General features: G+C 42.1%; 1 protein-coding gene and 1 long non-coding RNA gene across 2 annotated transcripts; one reads left to right on the top strand and one right to left on the bottom strand.

Annotated features, from left to right (window-relative positions):
• The first annotated feature begins 1 nt into the window (after position 1).
• On the top strand, positions 2 to 12997 carry LOC114561913 (uncharacterized). Its single transcript, XR_003693406.1, has 3 exons — positions 2 to 87; positions 2785 to 2857; positions 11600 to 12997. It is a non-coding gene; the product is annotated as an uncharacterized LOC114561913 (long non-coding RNA).
• gsx2 (GS homeobox 2) lies at positions 5703 to 7185 on the bottom strand. The gene is made up of 2 exons (XM_028588075.1): positions 6666 to 7185; positions 5703 to 6454 (listed from the first exon to the last, which is right to left on the bottom strand). Exons 1-2 carry the CDS (start codon positions 7039 to 7041, stop codon positions 6114 to 6116), a joined length of 717 nt encoding a protein of 238 aa, XP_028443876.1. The 5' UTR covers positions 7042 to 7185; the 3' UTR covers positions 5703 to 6113.
• Positions 12998 to 13674: the final 677 nt, after the last annotated feature.

The raw sequence follows: 13674 nt of genomic DNA, 5'->3' as shown, positions 1-13674 counted from the left end.
GACAAATATCCCCGGCGAAATGAAGGCAGGAATGGCATTTTCATGGGGTTTTATGTGGATGCGGAATCTTTTGGAGGACAGAAGTAGGTGTGTTGTGTTTTTTTTTAGTAGCTCGTGTTGCATCTGATTATGTCACTGTCTATTGCATGCGCACAAATGTTCTCGTTTTGCGAGTACAATTATTAGCTGATCGCGTTCCCAAGCGTTACCACTAGATTACAATATAAATTTGCACTTTTTCTTTTACTTCCTTTTGCATGATGCATGTGAATGGAGTTCTTGTGCATCAGTCACAAAGCGGGGACAGTGGATTGCTGAACTCATAGAGGGCGCTCCAACACCATCATATCATAAGCCACATCAGAGCCTCTGTTTCTCTCTCTTTCTCTCTCTCTCACACACACACACACACACACACACACACACACACACGCACGCACGCACGCACGCACGCACATATCGCCCTTTGCACATTTTATTGAAAGAAATGACACCATCAGGGTAGTTCTTTCTTTTCCACAGAAAACTACTGTGACTCCTGTTTACTGGCACACATGCGTCAGCTGGTAACCGAGTCCTAAAGCACAGCCATTATTTTTCTTTATTTTCTTTACCCCTGCCCCCCCTTACCCCCGGGCTCTCCTGACGGGCAACAAGAGAATAATGGGCCGCTATGAATCGTCCATTTCTGGGTAGAAGAGGGGCATCGGACCGGTGTCTCTGCATGGAGCAGAGCCCCGGGGCCGATGATCACCCCCCCACCCCTCTCCGAGCTCCACGCAGCCGTTTGGCGCAATTACTTCCACATGTTGCCGAAAAGAACAGTGCCCTTGTTCTCCAAACAAAGGGTCTCAATTTCGGCAGACCAAGCTTACCTCAAATCGGTTTGAGTTTCTCAATTTTACAGATCTTTTTTAAACACACTTAAAAGTATCTCTTTTAATTTGTCTATTATTTTTTTTACTTTTATCGTTTGGATTTTGTGTGCCCTTACTGGTGTGTTTGTCAGTGCGCATGGGTCCGTGTTGTGTGTCCCCGTCTGTTTTGGACCCGAACTGGGTTGGTTTGTGGGTGGGTAGGGGACTTGAAGGGAAGTGCATGGTAGGAACAACGCAGGAAGAGGCACACCGGTAGTCGCCATCCTCGTCGCCAATTTGTTATGTCTCGGTATTATTCACACCAAAACAGACGAGACCGTCAAGCTAGCATCAACTTTTGTAAACTCCCTTCTTTATTTTCTTCTTCTTCTTCTTCTTCTTCTTCTTCTTCTTCTTCTTCTTCCCTCTTCTTTACGGTTCTTACCAACATCCAGTACAATGTATTGTGGACTACAGCGCCCTCTAGTGGTTAAGACGTAACTCAATACACAACAGTGACATACTGTCTTCACTATGCCTTGCTCACCGTGGCCTGTGCTGTAGGTTACTTGTTGTGAAAATTTAAATTAAAAAAGATGGGGGGAAAAAAACACTTAAAAAACAAACAAAAACTAAATTAAAGTTAAGATTCTAGAGGCGGATTTTATACAGACATTAACTAAAACAACATTTTAAAATTTGCATAAATCCAACGTGATAAAAGGCAAATATCTGCCTTCACCAAAACTTAAAAAAATTAAAAATACCACTACCGCAACATAAAAAGTCATAAAGAAGTCCCCAGTCAGCACTGTCTTTTACAAATGATTCCAAATATCACCGAGAGTTTTGCTAAATCATAACAGAAGCGTTCTTCACTAGGCTATATGGGATATAAGATAACTTAAAGATGGAGCTGAGTGAAATCTCAGAAGCTTTAAAATCCACACGTTTGCACATCATGGCTTACTGTAAGCAGTCGGGGGCACTGCTCTTACCAACATTACTCATCTTCTTCATGGGGACTTGCCCCCGACTGTCCACCAGGGGGCTTTGGGAAAATAGCAATATGTGTCTAAGTATCTAAACTGTAACCTACGTTCAGAGGCGACTTATCCAATAGAAATCATCATACATTAAACAAACTGAGCATGTTTTGCTGATCATTTCGACACACGCTCCTTCCTGTGTCAAAAGAAAACTATCCCTAAAATCCCAAAGTAACAACACTCATCAAAACATCCGTTTTTAGGCTACTCTTTAATCCTCATGTTGTCCTCGGGTCAAATTTGACCCATTTTCAAAACGTCTGTACTTATAAATATTCATCCTTAATGCCCAACAATAACGTGAATGATTCCATACAGCGTTCTTAAAATAATGAATTCCCTTTTCATAAAAATGAGGTTCATTGACCATGAATTCCAAACATAAGTGTACAACTAGTGGGAATAAGTTGGAATGAAGTTGGCTAGACGGTGTAACACATAAGTGGATGATAAGTTATGTCTTTACAGCGCGCATGTTCGACATAAAGACAGCACAAGGGTTAAGCATTTGGAGCTCATCCTGTTCCTGATGTATCCACTTTGTTGTTGTCTAAAAGTTGTTAGTCGGGTCAAATACCAGGATAAATGAATGCATGGCACTCCGACTTCCATGTCTGTGATTAAGAGTGCATACAACACAACAGGACTACACACGTGGACACCCAACAGTCCTGCTGCGGTCATCCAGATGTTGAGTGTCTGAAGATGACTCCACACACACAGTGTCGCTGGCCTTCGGGCGGCGGTCCCTGTGGGAGCTGTCCAGCGTGCTGAAATTAGTCTTGGCGCCTCTCAGCCCAAGTACTGACTCTATCGATTTATCTATAAATAAATAAATACATCAGTAAAATTCTCCCGTGTTTTTTTTTTTTTTCCAGCAGCTTTGACCTCTCTGAAGCAGTGGACTGCAGAGAAACTCAAAGGCCTTGTGGAGATCTCTCAAGGTTTGAGGTGAGTTTTTATAAATCAGAAGAAAAACGACACAACATCTTACATGTCAAAACAATAAATGAATACAAGCAGATAACAGAGGAATTCAGTTAAAATGCAATGATTTTTTTTTTTTTAAAAAAAAAAAAAAGATTTCACAGTAACACTGCAACAAACTGAACAGATTTAGTGACGGATTTAGTGACGTACATAACAGATGTTTAATGATTTAACCACTAAGAGAAGTGGAAGTCATTTTTACAGCCAGAAAGCACATGTATTGGCCAAATCCTCAAGAACAAGCAAATTAATAATTAGCCAAACTAAAATTATAATAAAAAAATGAATAGTGTTTCACTGGCGCTGCCTCTTTCTGTTTACCCACTTGGCTTTTACTTTGAAACTGACACCATTATGATATACTCTTACACACACCACACACACGCACACATAGACTAGCCCTTTAACACTGTGACAGGATGCCCCCCCCCCGTTAATTATATTATAGCCTACCAAATCTAACAGCCAACCTATACATTTGCATTACAAATCTGTGTCTTTATAACAGCAGGCCACCACCATCGTTTAACTGTACAAAACGTTTACCACAGGTGTAAACGGTTCTTTGCTCCCAGAAAATGCCGTTAATGCTACAGCTGTGATGATTTCCACCATTCAGAGGAAGGATCTTCCTTCTTCAGATCTCTCCACACTATCTGATGTCAGCCGTCAGGCTTATCCATACAGGCCGCATTTAGGGAGGATTATATTGCATTTTATTCCATTCATTAGTAAAGTAGACGTCTCTTCTGGAAAAGACAACGCTGCTTTCCCCTTTTCCACACCGGCACTTCTTCTAGCCTCCATCTCTCCGCATGAGACAGCAGCTGCAACCGGCTGAAAAGCGCTCTTATTAATTGCCTTTTGTCATGCGTAATTGCCACATTTTCAATGGTGGCAAGGGCCTGACATCTTTGGAGTGGCCTGGTTTCTCTGTAAAGTGGTAGGTATAGTCTCTTTCATCTGAAATTTACACTCCGCAGACTCTGCTTGGCACTGTTTTCGACATTTAGTTTGATGCATGTGATCAAAAAGTTTTAGGGAGTGTGACAGTTTTATCCATTTGACCTGGACAAATAGATCCACTGTCAGAATGAGATTCATAGTGGCCTTCCAGGCTGCAGGTCACGTCCTGTGGGGCTGGAAACGGGGGAGTCTTTCTCCAAAACTGCGGTTTATTCCATTGTGAATCGCTTTAAATGCTGCATTGGTCTTTCACACCTGCAAGGGAACTCTAATTCGATTAATAGGAACTTCAATATATATTCATTAGGTGGCTTTCCCCCAATAATATATGATCTCCAGCGGGACGTGAAAGGGGACATTTATTCGCGCTCTGAATGGGCCTGCGTGGGACCAAAACTTCACCTGCTTCCCCTCTCAATTAGGAATGTATCCCAAACTCTGACAGAACCGAGTTAAATTAGGCGTCAGCTAATTTCCAATGTCCCCTCCTACGTAATCCCCCACCTCACAGTCTTTCCATTTGAGCGTGCCCCCTTTAATTCACCATAAGTTGAAAGGTTCAAATAGTGCCTAATGAAACAGTGACTAAATCGTTCTGTGTCGCTCGGAGGAACCCTGTAGCTGTCTCTCAAAGCTCTCTGAGCACACAGCCGTCGGGGGTCTCCGGCTAAATGCAAGTCCCAAGGCAGGACAATCTAACCTGTCAAAGCCTTTGCCCACTTCTATATATCCTTGTTCTGGGGTTTCAAGCAATAGCAGCATAATCAACCAACGTGGGACCGAAAACGCAATTAAACTCGCTTTGGACAACCCAAAATCTTTTCAAAAGTGAACATTAATGGACTATTGGCTGCTCCCCACGGGGCGTTATCGGGTACCCTTTTGTGGTCGGATCTAAGGAGAAATTACAGCTACACTTTCATATAGCTCACTCCGTCCATTGATAATTAAATAGCTTGTATCATCGTATCAAAAAATAAAAATAAAATAAAACGCACAGTGAACATTGGCTCTACTATATTAAACATAGCAGCACATGTAATGTCAGGTACTTTGTCGATTGATAGAAAAGAGTTGGGAAGGTTGTAAAACTGTAGTTGGAAAAAACTGCGCTCATAGTTAATGTGCACTTTGTGCAGAACTCTTTAGCTTTTACTCACGATTGGCCAGAAAAGTAGAAAGGTGATCTAATGTATTGAAATGCAAAAAGGGAACTCCCTCTGTGAACTTTTTTTTATTTTATTTTATTTTTTTCAGGGAAATTGATCCAACTTTTTTTTTTTTTTTTTAAAGATGGAGTTGGTGGTGGTGTTTTACTGGATCCAGTTGTCTTGAAAGGTGTTTCAAATATTTTGTCCACTCATATTATGAACCCCTGATGTGTGGGATAAAGCTCTGCACTTCATTATACAGGGGATACTAATATTCAGTATATCATCAAAACTATAGGACCAGTTCTTCCCGGTTATCAATGTGTCGATAAATTGATAATAATCATAATATAATAATAATGCATCATAGTATAAGCAGATTATTTATATTCAATTTAAAATGCAATAATGAAGGGCATTTATGTATGTGGGCCATTTTAGTTGGAAACGTCTCAACTTGAATACATGCGAAAACACATTTCTTCAAACTCTTACAAAAAATTAAATGACTAAAATATATGACTAAAATATATATATATATATATATATATATATATATATTTTGCATTATTAGGTCCTTATTTTTTATACCTGAACACAGGATTGGTCATAATCAGCACACTGACAACTTCTTAGGTCAACTCGTCATGTTTATTACAATAAATACACATATACATAGTTTACAAATTGTTGCGTACAGGTTCCCCACGGGGCAGGCCTAAAGGGCTTTTATTACCACACAACCTCGCTGACAGTAATGGGATGTTAGGCAGTAGTTGAAAACATTTACTGGGGATAGTAAGCTAGACCTGGGTATGTAGGTGGGACCCTGAAGGGATAAAAATTACATCATCATTACGACACAGCCTAGGTCATGATTCCCATTATTTCACCACAGGGGTAAAACATGTATTCACATTGTTCCTTTCATTTAAAAGCAGGATAAACATGAAGTGAAGAACAACATTTTTAACACTTTTTCTCAGACTTCATGCAGGAGGTTTTTGGCCCAGAGGTTGCGAAATGCTGTAACCCATAGCTACAGCAGGGCAGATAGAAGTGCCAGCGGTGGGATCTCTCCATGGAGAGTCGCGTTTCTCTCAGATGGGTGACACCTCTTTCTCTTCCGAAGCAGAGGCCGGAGACAGAGATTCCTCGTCCTCTGACCTCGAATAGTCTGTGTGACCGCTTGCGCACTTGCAACCGCTGTGCGCGCTCCTTTGGGTGGCTTTCCCCTCCTTCTTGTGCTTCACCCTGCGGTTCTGAAACCAGATTTTCACCTGCTTCTCTGACAGGCTCAGATACGTGGCGATTTCGATTCTCCTGAGTCTTGAAAGATACATGTTCGTGGAAAACTCCCTTTCAAGTTCCAGGAGTTGCGTGCTTGTGAAAGCCGTGCGCATCCTCTTGCCATTCTGTATGTGGCTGTTCTCGGAGGCGCCTGTTGGAGAGAAACAAATTGATGTCAGACGTTTAATTCTTTTTTGTAACTCAATCGCAGATGCAAATGGCGCAAAAACATCGCGCGTAAATCATTGTGCGTAAAAGCCAAGCATTCATCTAACTGAAAGGGCATCACGAAGGGTAGGAAGACTGTCAAACAGGTGGCGAACAGTGTTGTGAGTGGAGAGTGAAGCAAACAGGTGGCTTACCAATAGAAAGACAGTGGTATCTCCTGGGATCTGTGACGCTGAAGGTGGGCGTGCAGACAGGTGTATGTCCCGGGTGCGCGAGTGCAGAAGACTGATGATGCGCTATCCTCTGACAGTACTGTGCCTCCGCTCCTGGAAACTGACTCTTCAGCATGGGAATGCCACTGCGGGAAGAGTGGATGTGGGACGTGACGCACAGCGGGCAAACACAGAAAGTCCCAGTTTTCCTGGATGGACAGACCGGAGCGGTGACGGTCATTACGCTCGGAGAATGCATGCTGATGGGAATAAGGAAGTCTTGTCCTGGATGCTCAACCGGTCCTGGTCGAACCGTATCCTTGATTATTAAAGAGTCGACGTAAAAAGACCTCGACATGGCTGCGCTGCTGATAACTGATCTCTCCGTGCACAGGATGATAGCTGTTTCTCATCTGAACCCCTCGGGATCTCCAAAGGTGCTTATGTTTGATGGTTTAACAAAAGGGACCCCGAAGAGGGTTGGCCCTGCAGCGTCACCCACGTGCGCACCCGATTCCAAAGGTTTATACTGTCAGCGACCCAAACCACGTGACGTCTCCCCGGGCCTCCAATCACATCTTGCAGATTTCCTTCTTTTTTTTCAATCCTCGAATTTAGAAAAGTCTTGGGCACTAGAATACCATAACCAGCCACATTACAAATACATACATTTTTTTTAAAATATATTTTCTTATGAACTATAAGTTCTGCACTGCAGGGCTTTCTTCAGCAGACCTAAATTATCCAATAAGAATAATTTTGAAACAATGTAACAAAAATATGAAGCTTTTAGAAATATATTTTTTCACAAACGTGCTGCAAAAAAATTTTATTTATAGGATTTTTAGGAACTGGTCAGATAGAAATCTGAAATTGTAAAATGTAATTTGGATTTGCATTAAATAAGTCAGATGAAATAGCTGAAAGATGCACCTGTAGGAGCAGGTGCTGTGGGTTAACAGAATAATCACTGTCTTTATTCTTTTTTTTTCTCCCCAAAATTCAATCTACAGATGAATTAAAATTCTTTCCATGACGTGATGAACTGGAATGTAAGCAAAGCTATATAATGGACTCTATCCAGGCCTACTTTTATTCCATAGTGGATTTATTTTTCCCCCGAATGCCATTTAAGGAATTGTGCACGCGACTATATAAGCACTAATTTGCCCTGCAGCCTAATCATACTTTGAATCCGGTTGGTCCAAGTTTCACTTCCAGCAATTAAAGAATTATGAAGTGATGGCGAGTCTGGGCCGCAGCGGTTATTCGATGGCGATTAGGATTCAATTAGAAAGTGTTTATAATGGTCGGTCTGTGCGGGTGTAAACAGGCAGCTATTTCAGAAATGCGTTAATCCTTCATCTTGTGACAATAATTAGCGAGTTTGATCCCCGGGCGGGTCACCGGTAGGTTTAGCTTCTGCTTTCATCTGCCAAGTAACGCCTCGGCCCTTCAGACAGAGGCGGGCCGTCAGCAGGTCCGTGGTGCAGATCCAACACAACGTGTGTTAGTTTCTCCTCTGACCTCACAGAATAACATGGAACTGGCCTGTTGGGAGTGGGTGCCAAGTTTTTAATAAGTGGATTTTTTTTAAATTGTTTATATTGCCCCCCCTTTTTTTCTTAAATAAAAACTCTTCATTATGGAGCACATGCATGATTAGAGCAAACTGGAGCGCTTATTGAAGCGTGAGTTAAAATGCAGTCTTTGAAAGAATTAGAAAGTCTTTAAAATCCAACCGCAGTTAGGATCCAAACAAACGTGTCTGTCTGTCACACAGACAGTAATTGCTCTAATAAAGTGAATCCAGCGCTTGACAAGGAAGCCACAGAGTTGTTATGGTACAGATAGCAGTCTGAAACAAGAGAGAGAGAGAGAGAGAGAGAGAGAGAGAGAGAGAGAGAGAGAGAGAGAGAGAGAGAGAGAGCAAACCAGGCGGAATGATGCGTGGCGCGCGCCCTCAACACGCCATGCGAGCTCTAATATTATTTTTCCATAATTCTGCACGATAAAATTTCATTGTCTATTAAGTAATCCCACAAATGAGACCCTTTATGAGGCTATAATGAGGCCTAATTGCTAGTGGACTAGTGGAGCCACGTGGAAGGATTTAGGAAGCATTAAGCCGTCGGGTACTGAGCACAGGCTGTTACCTAGCCATTACTTTCATAATTCAAGGAGAAAATTAGTCCATTTAAGGGAAAAATCCTTTGATTCCCTTTTATTCTGCTCGGGGTGACAGGGCTGCAGTTTTTTTTGTCCGCTCGGTTACAAGAAGCCTGTGCAACCAATGGAGCTGTGCTATATCACTCACTGTTTAAACGTTAGATTATATATACAAAAAAATGAGAAATGTGTACAGCTCTCAGGCCCCCACCTCTCTCTCTCTTGCCTCGTCTTTCTCTCCAATGTTGTGCGCCTTTTACTTTAAAGTGCAGCAGTTGCCCTCCACTACTCACCCCCCCCTTTTCAAATCATGCTGATGGGCAATTAATCACTGGCCCATTCAATAACATGAAAATTCAATTTAAATAGGGGATTTAAAACAAGTTGGTTCTCTTCAGAGATTGGGTTAGTCTTAAATTCATTCCCCCTGAGTGGCAAACAACATTTCAGGTATGAGAGTGTGTGCAAGTGCATCAAAGAGAGGGGAAAAAGGTGTGTGTGTGTGTGTGTGTGTGGGGGGGGGGTGTGTAACAGGCTCCTCCCAGTACTAAAAACACACAAACTTTGTAAAAGTGCACTGCTAAAGTTCCCCCCTCTCATTCACATCGCATCCCATGCCATATTATAGCGTGAAGAAGTCCATTAATGTTTTGTTGAACAAGCGTCATTAACTTGTTTCAACGCCTTTTTACAAACCTTGCATTGTTGTGTCTGCGGCCCATCTTGGCCAATACAGTGGATGATTTGCCCCTTTATTAGTTACCAGGCAACAGATCCTGAATACCAAAACTCAAAGGAAACACTCTGGTCCTCCATATAGATCTCAATGGCGATGGGGGGAAAATGAACAATGATCCTGTGGACAACATAATGCCACGCAATGACTTTTCATCAACAATTATCTGCTTGATGTGAATAGCAGCTGCAGTGGCTGCTCTCCATCTCATGGTTTGCAGAGAAAAGAGGGAGAAAGAGGCTTGCCAGTGAATAGCATCCTGCAGGAGTTTAGGGGGTTCATGGTCTCCATGAATGTGGAATCTAATTTATATCTCAGTGAATAATTAGGTTTCTATGCAAAAATGAGTCGGAAATAATTACATTTTAAAATGCCGTGACAAGTTAGCCGGAGAAACAAAGCAAAGCAGTCCCTTTTTAACGTCTCACAGCCGGGAGTTTGTCAAGATCAATAAGCTAACGTTTCAATTTTCAGTGCAAAAGTGGATCAGGAGGCCACTAGGCCTGGGACTATTGTTCCGATTAAAATCTTTCATGATACGTGGGCGCCGATTCAATTTGTACTGCGATTTTCATTTATTGTGATTCTAGAAGCATTGCGATTCGATAGTATTGAGCATTGCGATTTTCTTTTCCTTCTTTAACAAAAACAAAAGTGGAAGAATACACTTCTAGAGACAATATATCCTCATACATTCCTAAACAATAATGTGCAAAAAAAACTAATTGTTTTCTAAAAACAATGCACATCACATGTCAGTCAGTCAGTCTGACATTAATTTCATCTGTAAAGAAGTACATAACATGGATTTTCTGCATTTTTCTGCTTTTGTTCTGTTTTGCTGGAAGCAGATATGATGTAGTCGCCATCGGCGGTACAGTGTAAACAGAAAATATTCAGGTGAATCATTGGTAAAAATAAATAAGTGGCCGGTTAGCTCAGTTGGTAGAACGGGCGCACATATGCAGAGGTTTATTCCTCGACGCAGAAAGTCCAGGGTTCCGAGTTTGACCTGTGACGGTTTTCCTACATGTCATCCCCCCTCTCTCTCAGCTTTCATATCTCAGCTTTCCTATCAAATAAAGGCAGAAATGCCCAAATAAAAAAATAAATAAAAACAAATTCATAAAAATAAAAATATCAAACCTGGGGAAAAGAACCGACTTTAAAAAACATCGGAAAAATATCACGACCCATACGTGAATCGATATTTTTTTACCCCACCCTGAGAAATTACATCTGTTTCAGTATGGGAGTGTTGTGTTGCAGCTCATGTCTTTAAAAAAAATGTCCACAAAACGGTTTCTGTGATTGGAAAAAAAGACAACAACACTGTTAGGGAGCACGGCCCTCACTGCTATAGAAAAAAGTAAAGTGACAGCTTCAGTGTAAGAAGAGGCTGCTGGACAAAGCCAGCGAGGGCCCTGTCGATGGCCTATAGAGATGTCCTGCACCAGGCTCCCTCTAATTAGAGAGACGCTTCTCAGTCTCCCAGAGCTGCTCAGACCAGACACTCCAGACTGAAGTGTGCCCCTGCGCCAACGAGTGTGTCTGCGTGTCCGCACTCAGCGCTGCGGCATGTGTATGCGTCTGCGCACACAATTAACGAGCCTCGGAAATGAGATAAACACCGACCGATAAGTGACGCCGATCACGGTTAAGTTCCCAGAGAAACGTCTTTATTAAAGCTCATTGTTCGAGCCCTGATTTGTCCCTCTGCCTCCTCTGTTGTTTCCAAAAGACTAAGCAAATGCCATTACAGAGGCAGCGTGCACACACAGCCGCCCTTATTTCAATCTCTTCTCGCTTGAGTCGTCAAACAGTCCTGAAATTCTATCCTTTTTATAATAGGGAGCTATTCCATTGTTGGTCACTTTGTAGTGCATGTTCTCCCCGCAGGAGTGATCAGCTGTAAGGACTCATTATTGTGCTCCTCGCTGGTTTTCTAGGAAGATCAAGATGCTGTTTTATGTATTTGTTAATGATTTGCTTTTTTTTTTTTCCCCTTTAGACTTTATCTGAACACATGCTCATCTCTGCACAGCACAACTCCACCACGGATACAAATTATTTCGCAAATTAAAAGCAACTGTGGTTATAGATGGAGACCGATCACGTCCTCCCTGAACAGCCTCAGCCAAAACCTGAAAGGTTCCCACCCCTCCTCTGCTCATGAACAGAGAGATCCTGACTTCCCCTGAAGCTCAAATCAGGAAACGTTTCAAAGGAGTGAATGACAGGAGTCCCTCCACCCGGTTACCCCGACCGGTCTCTCCCTCAATCTAAAGGAGGTGATATTGTAGCCCTTTTTCTCCCTTTCTGAAAGGGGAAATCCCTGGGATTGAGCTTGTGTGCTGGAGCGGAAGCAGGCTGGAATGTGTGTCCAGGGCCGCGTCTTTTGTCGCCTGCCGGCGCCATGAATAGGCACAGGCCGCAATCTCCCTGTCCTCTTGTTTATCAGACTGTGAAGAAGTAAACAAACCCAAATGTTTCTTCTGCATGTTATCGGCACCTTATACCTGTCAATCACTTCTTTATTCCCTGTAAACCTGCAGCTTCTGTTTTAATTAGCATCCTCTTTGCTGTTCCCCATTCATGCTAAATGTAGCCAAAGAGGACAGATCAAGGGACTTTATTCTTAGATAAGTAATATTTCTGATTTATTTTCCTATGTGTAATCTCTCCAGATTTAATATTGATCTAGAAAAGTGTCGTGTTGAGTAGAGTTTGTCGTTATGTTGATTCTCATCGTTGCCCGTTAGTGTCAGCTTGCCGCTCTAAACTCGTCCTATAGACGAGGTCAAATAGGGGCTTTTCAAACAAATGGGAAAGCTTTCACGAGATCCTCAATTGACATGATGGCCGTATTTCCCCATCTATTATTACGAATATAGTGTGATTTATTGGAAGATGTGCAGAAGTTTAAAGGAAGGTCGAGAGCGAGCTGTCAGGACTCTGAGACATTTTCCGGCTCATTGGGGACGAAAGCCTCGATCAGGATGTTTTTCCTCTGTCGTTGTCTTCTTCATCGTTACAGCTGTTGGCATTTTAGTGTGTATTCACATCCATTCCACTGTTCGTATTTTAGAGCGATGGATGTGTTCCTTCCCGCCAGCGCATGTGATTCTTTTTATGAGAGGATTATCAGATTTATATGTGTTAATTGGCAGTAGGCAGCCACAGACACTCCTTTACTGTCTTGTGTAATTCTCAGATACAGAGCTAAAAAAAAAGCAAAAAGCTTTTCAAAACATGAAGGAAGAAAATTTCACTTTAACACTTTGTCAGCAACTGTATCAGTTTAGCTTCATATGTTGAAGATCCTGTTTAAGGAGTAAAGAGTATAAGGGATTTCAAAGTAAATGTAACTGAATATTCTGATCATAATAAAGCGTTTGACTTTAGATCATGACTAAATTGCTGATGAGAAATTATCTGTGAAACTGCCAAAGAGGTTGTTTTTTTTCCTCATTTTTCTTTAGAAATTGTGAGAGCGGTCCACTGTGAATTGGCAGATTTAGTGTTCGCATCCACCCAACAGTCGGCGTCTATCGAGAGCATCACAAGGTTTAATAGCAAAAAAAGTGTTTTGAAGCCCAGCAGAGCTTATTACACACAACAGGCAGCTAATTGTGCGGCGGGCCGTTGGGGGCATCACATGAACTGGCTGGAGTTTGGCGGACCGCTGCATCCACCCTCCAGCTCAGTGAGTCAGCACAGGGGCTGCAGCCCAGAGGGCTGTTTGTTTTCTATGTGCCATATTATTTTAGAAGTCATGTGATTCAGTTCAAAAGTGCAAAACTCTAATTAGAACATGCTGTAATCCCATTTTGAGCTATTTGGAATTTTCTTGACCATTTCCAATACACCATGCTGAATAAAGCTGTTTGAAGTGGTTACTGTCAAATTAGGATGTCTGTAGTATTACAGAAGTGTCTTCAGTGGTGTAGTCTAATGTATTGTAGTGGGTATACTGTACTGTATCTCTCTCTCTCTCTCTCTTTCTCTTTCTCTCTCTCTCTATATCATAGTGGGGGGGTGTCGGTGAAAGTAACTCAAAAGTAATGCAAAAGTAGTGTAACGCAT

The sequence above is a fragment of the Perca flavescens genome, chromosome 9, assembly GCF_004354835.1.
Source record: "Perca flavescens isolate YP-PL-M2 chromosome 9, PFLA_1.0, whole genome shotgun sequence".
Taxonomy (NCBI): Eukaryota; Metazoa; Chordata; class Actinopteri; order Perciformes; family Percidae; genus Perca; species Perca flavescens.
The sequence above is the reverse complement of the archived record's forward strand: the minus strand, read 5'-3'. Positions and strand labels throughout refer to the sequence as shown.

Bases quoted from the DNA above. Each gene is read 5' to 3' on its own strand.
- gsx2 (XM_028588075.1), bottom strand. From the start codon at position 7,041: ATGTCGAGGTCTTTTTACGTCGACTCTTTAATAATCAAGGATACGGTT. The intron at 6,455-6,665 runs GTAAGCCACCTG...TCTCTCCAACAG, and splicing joins ATACCACTGTCTTTCTATTG to GCGCCTCCGAGAACAGCCAC.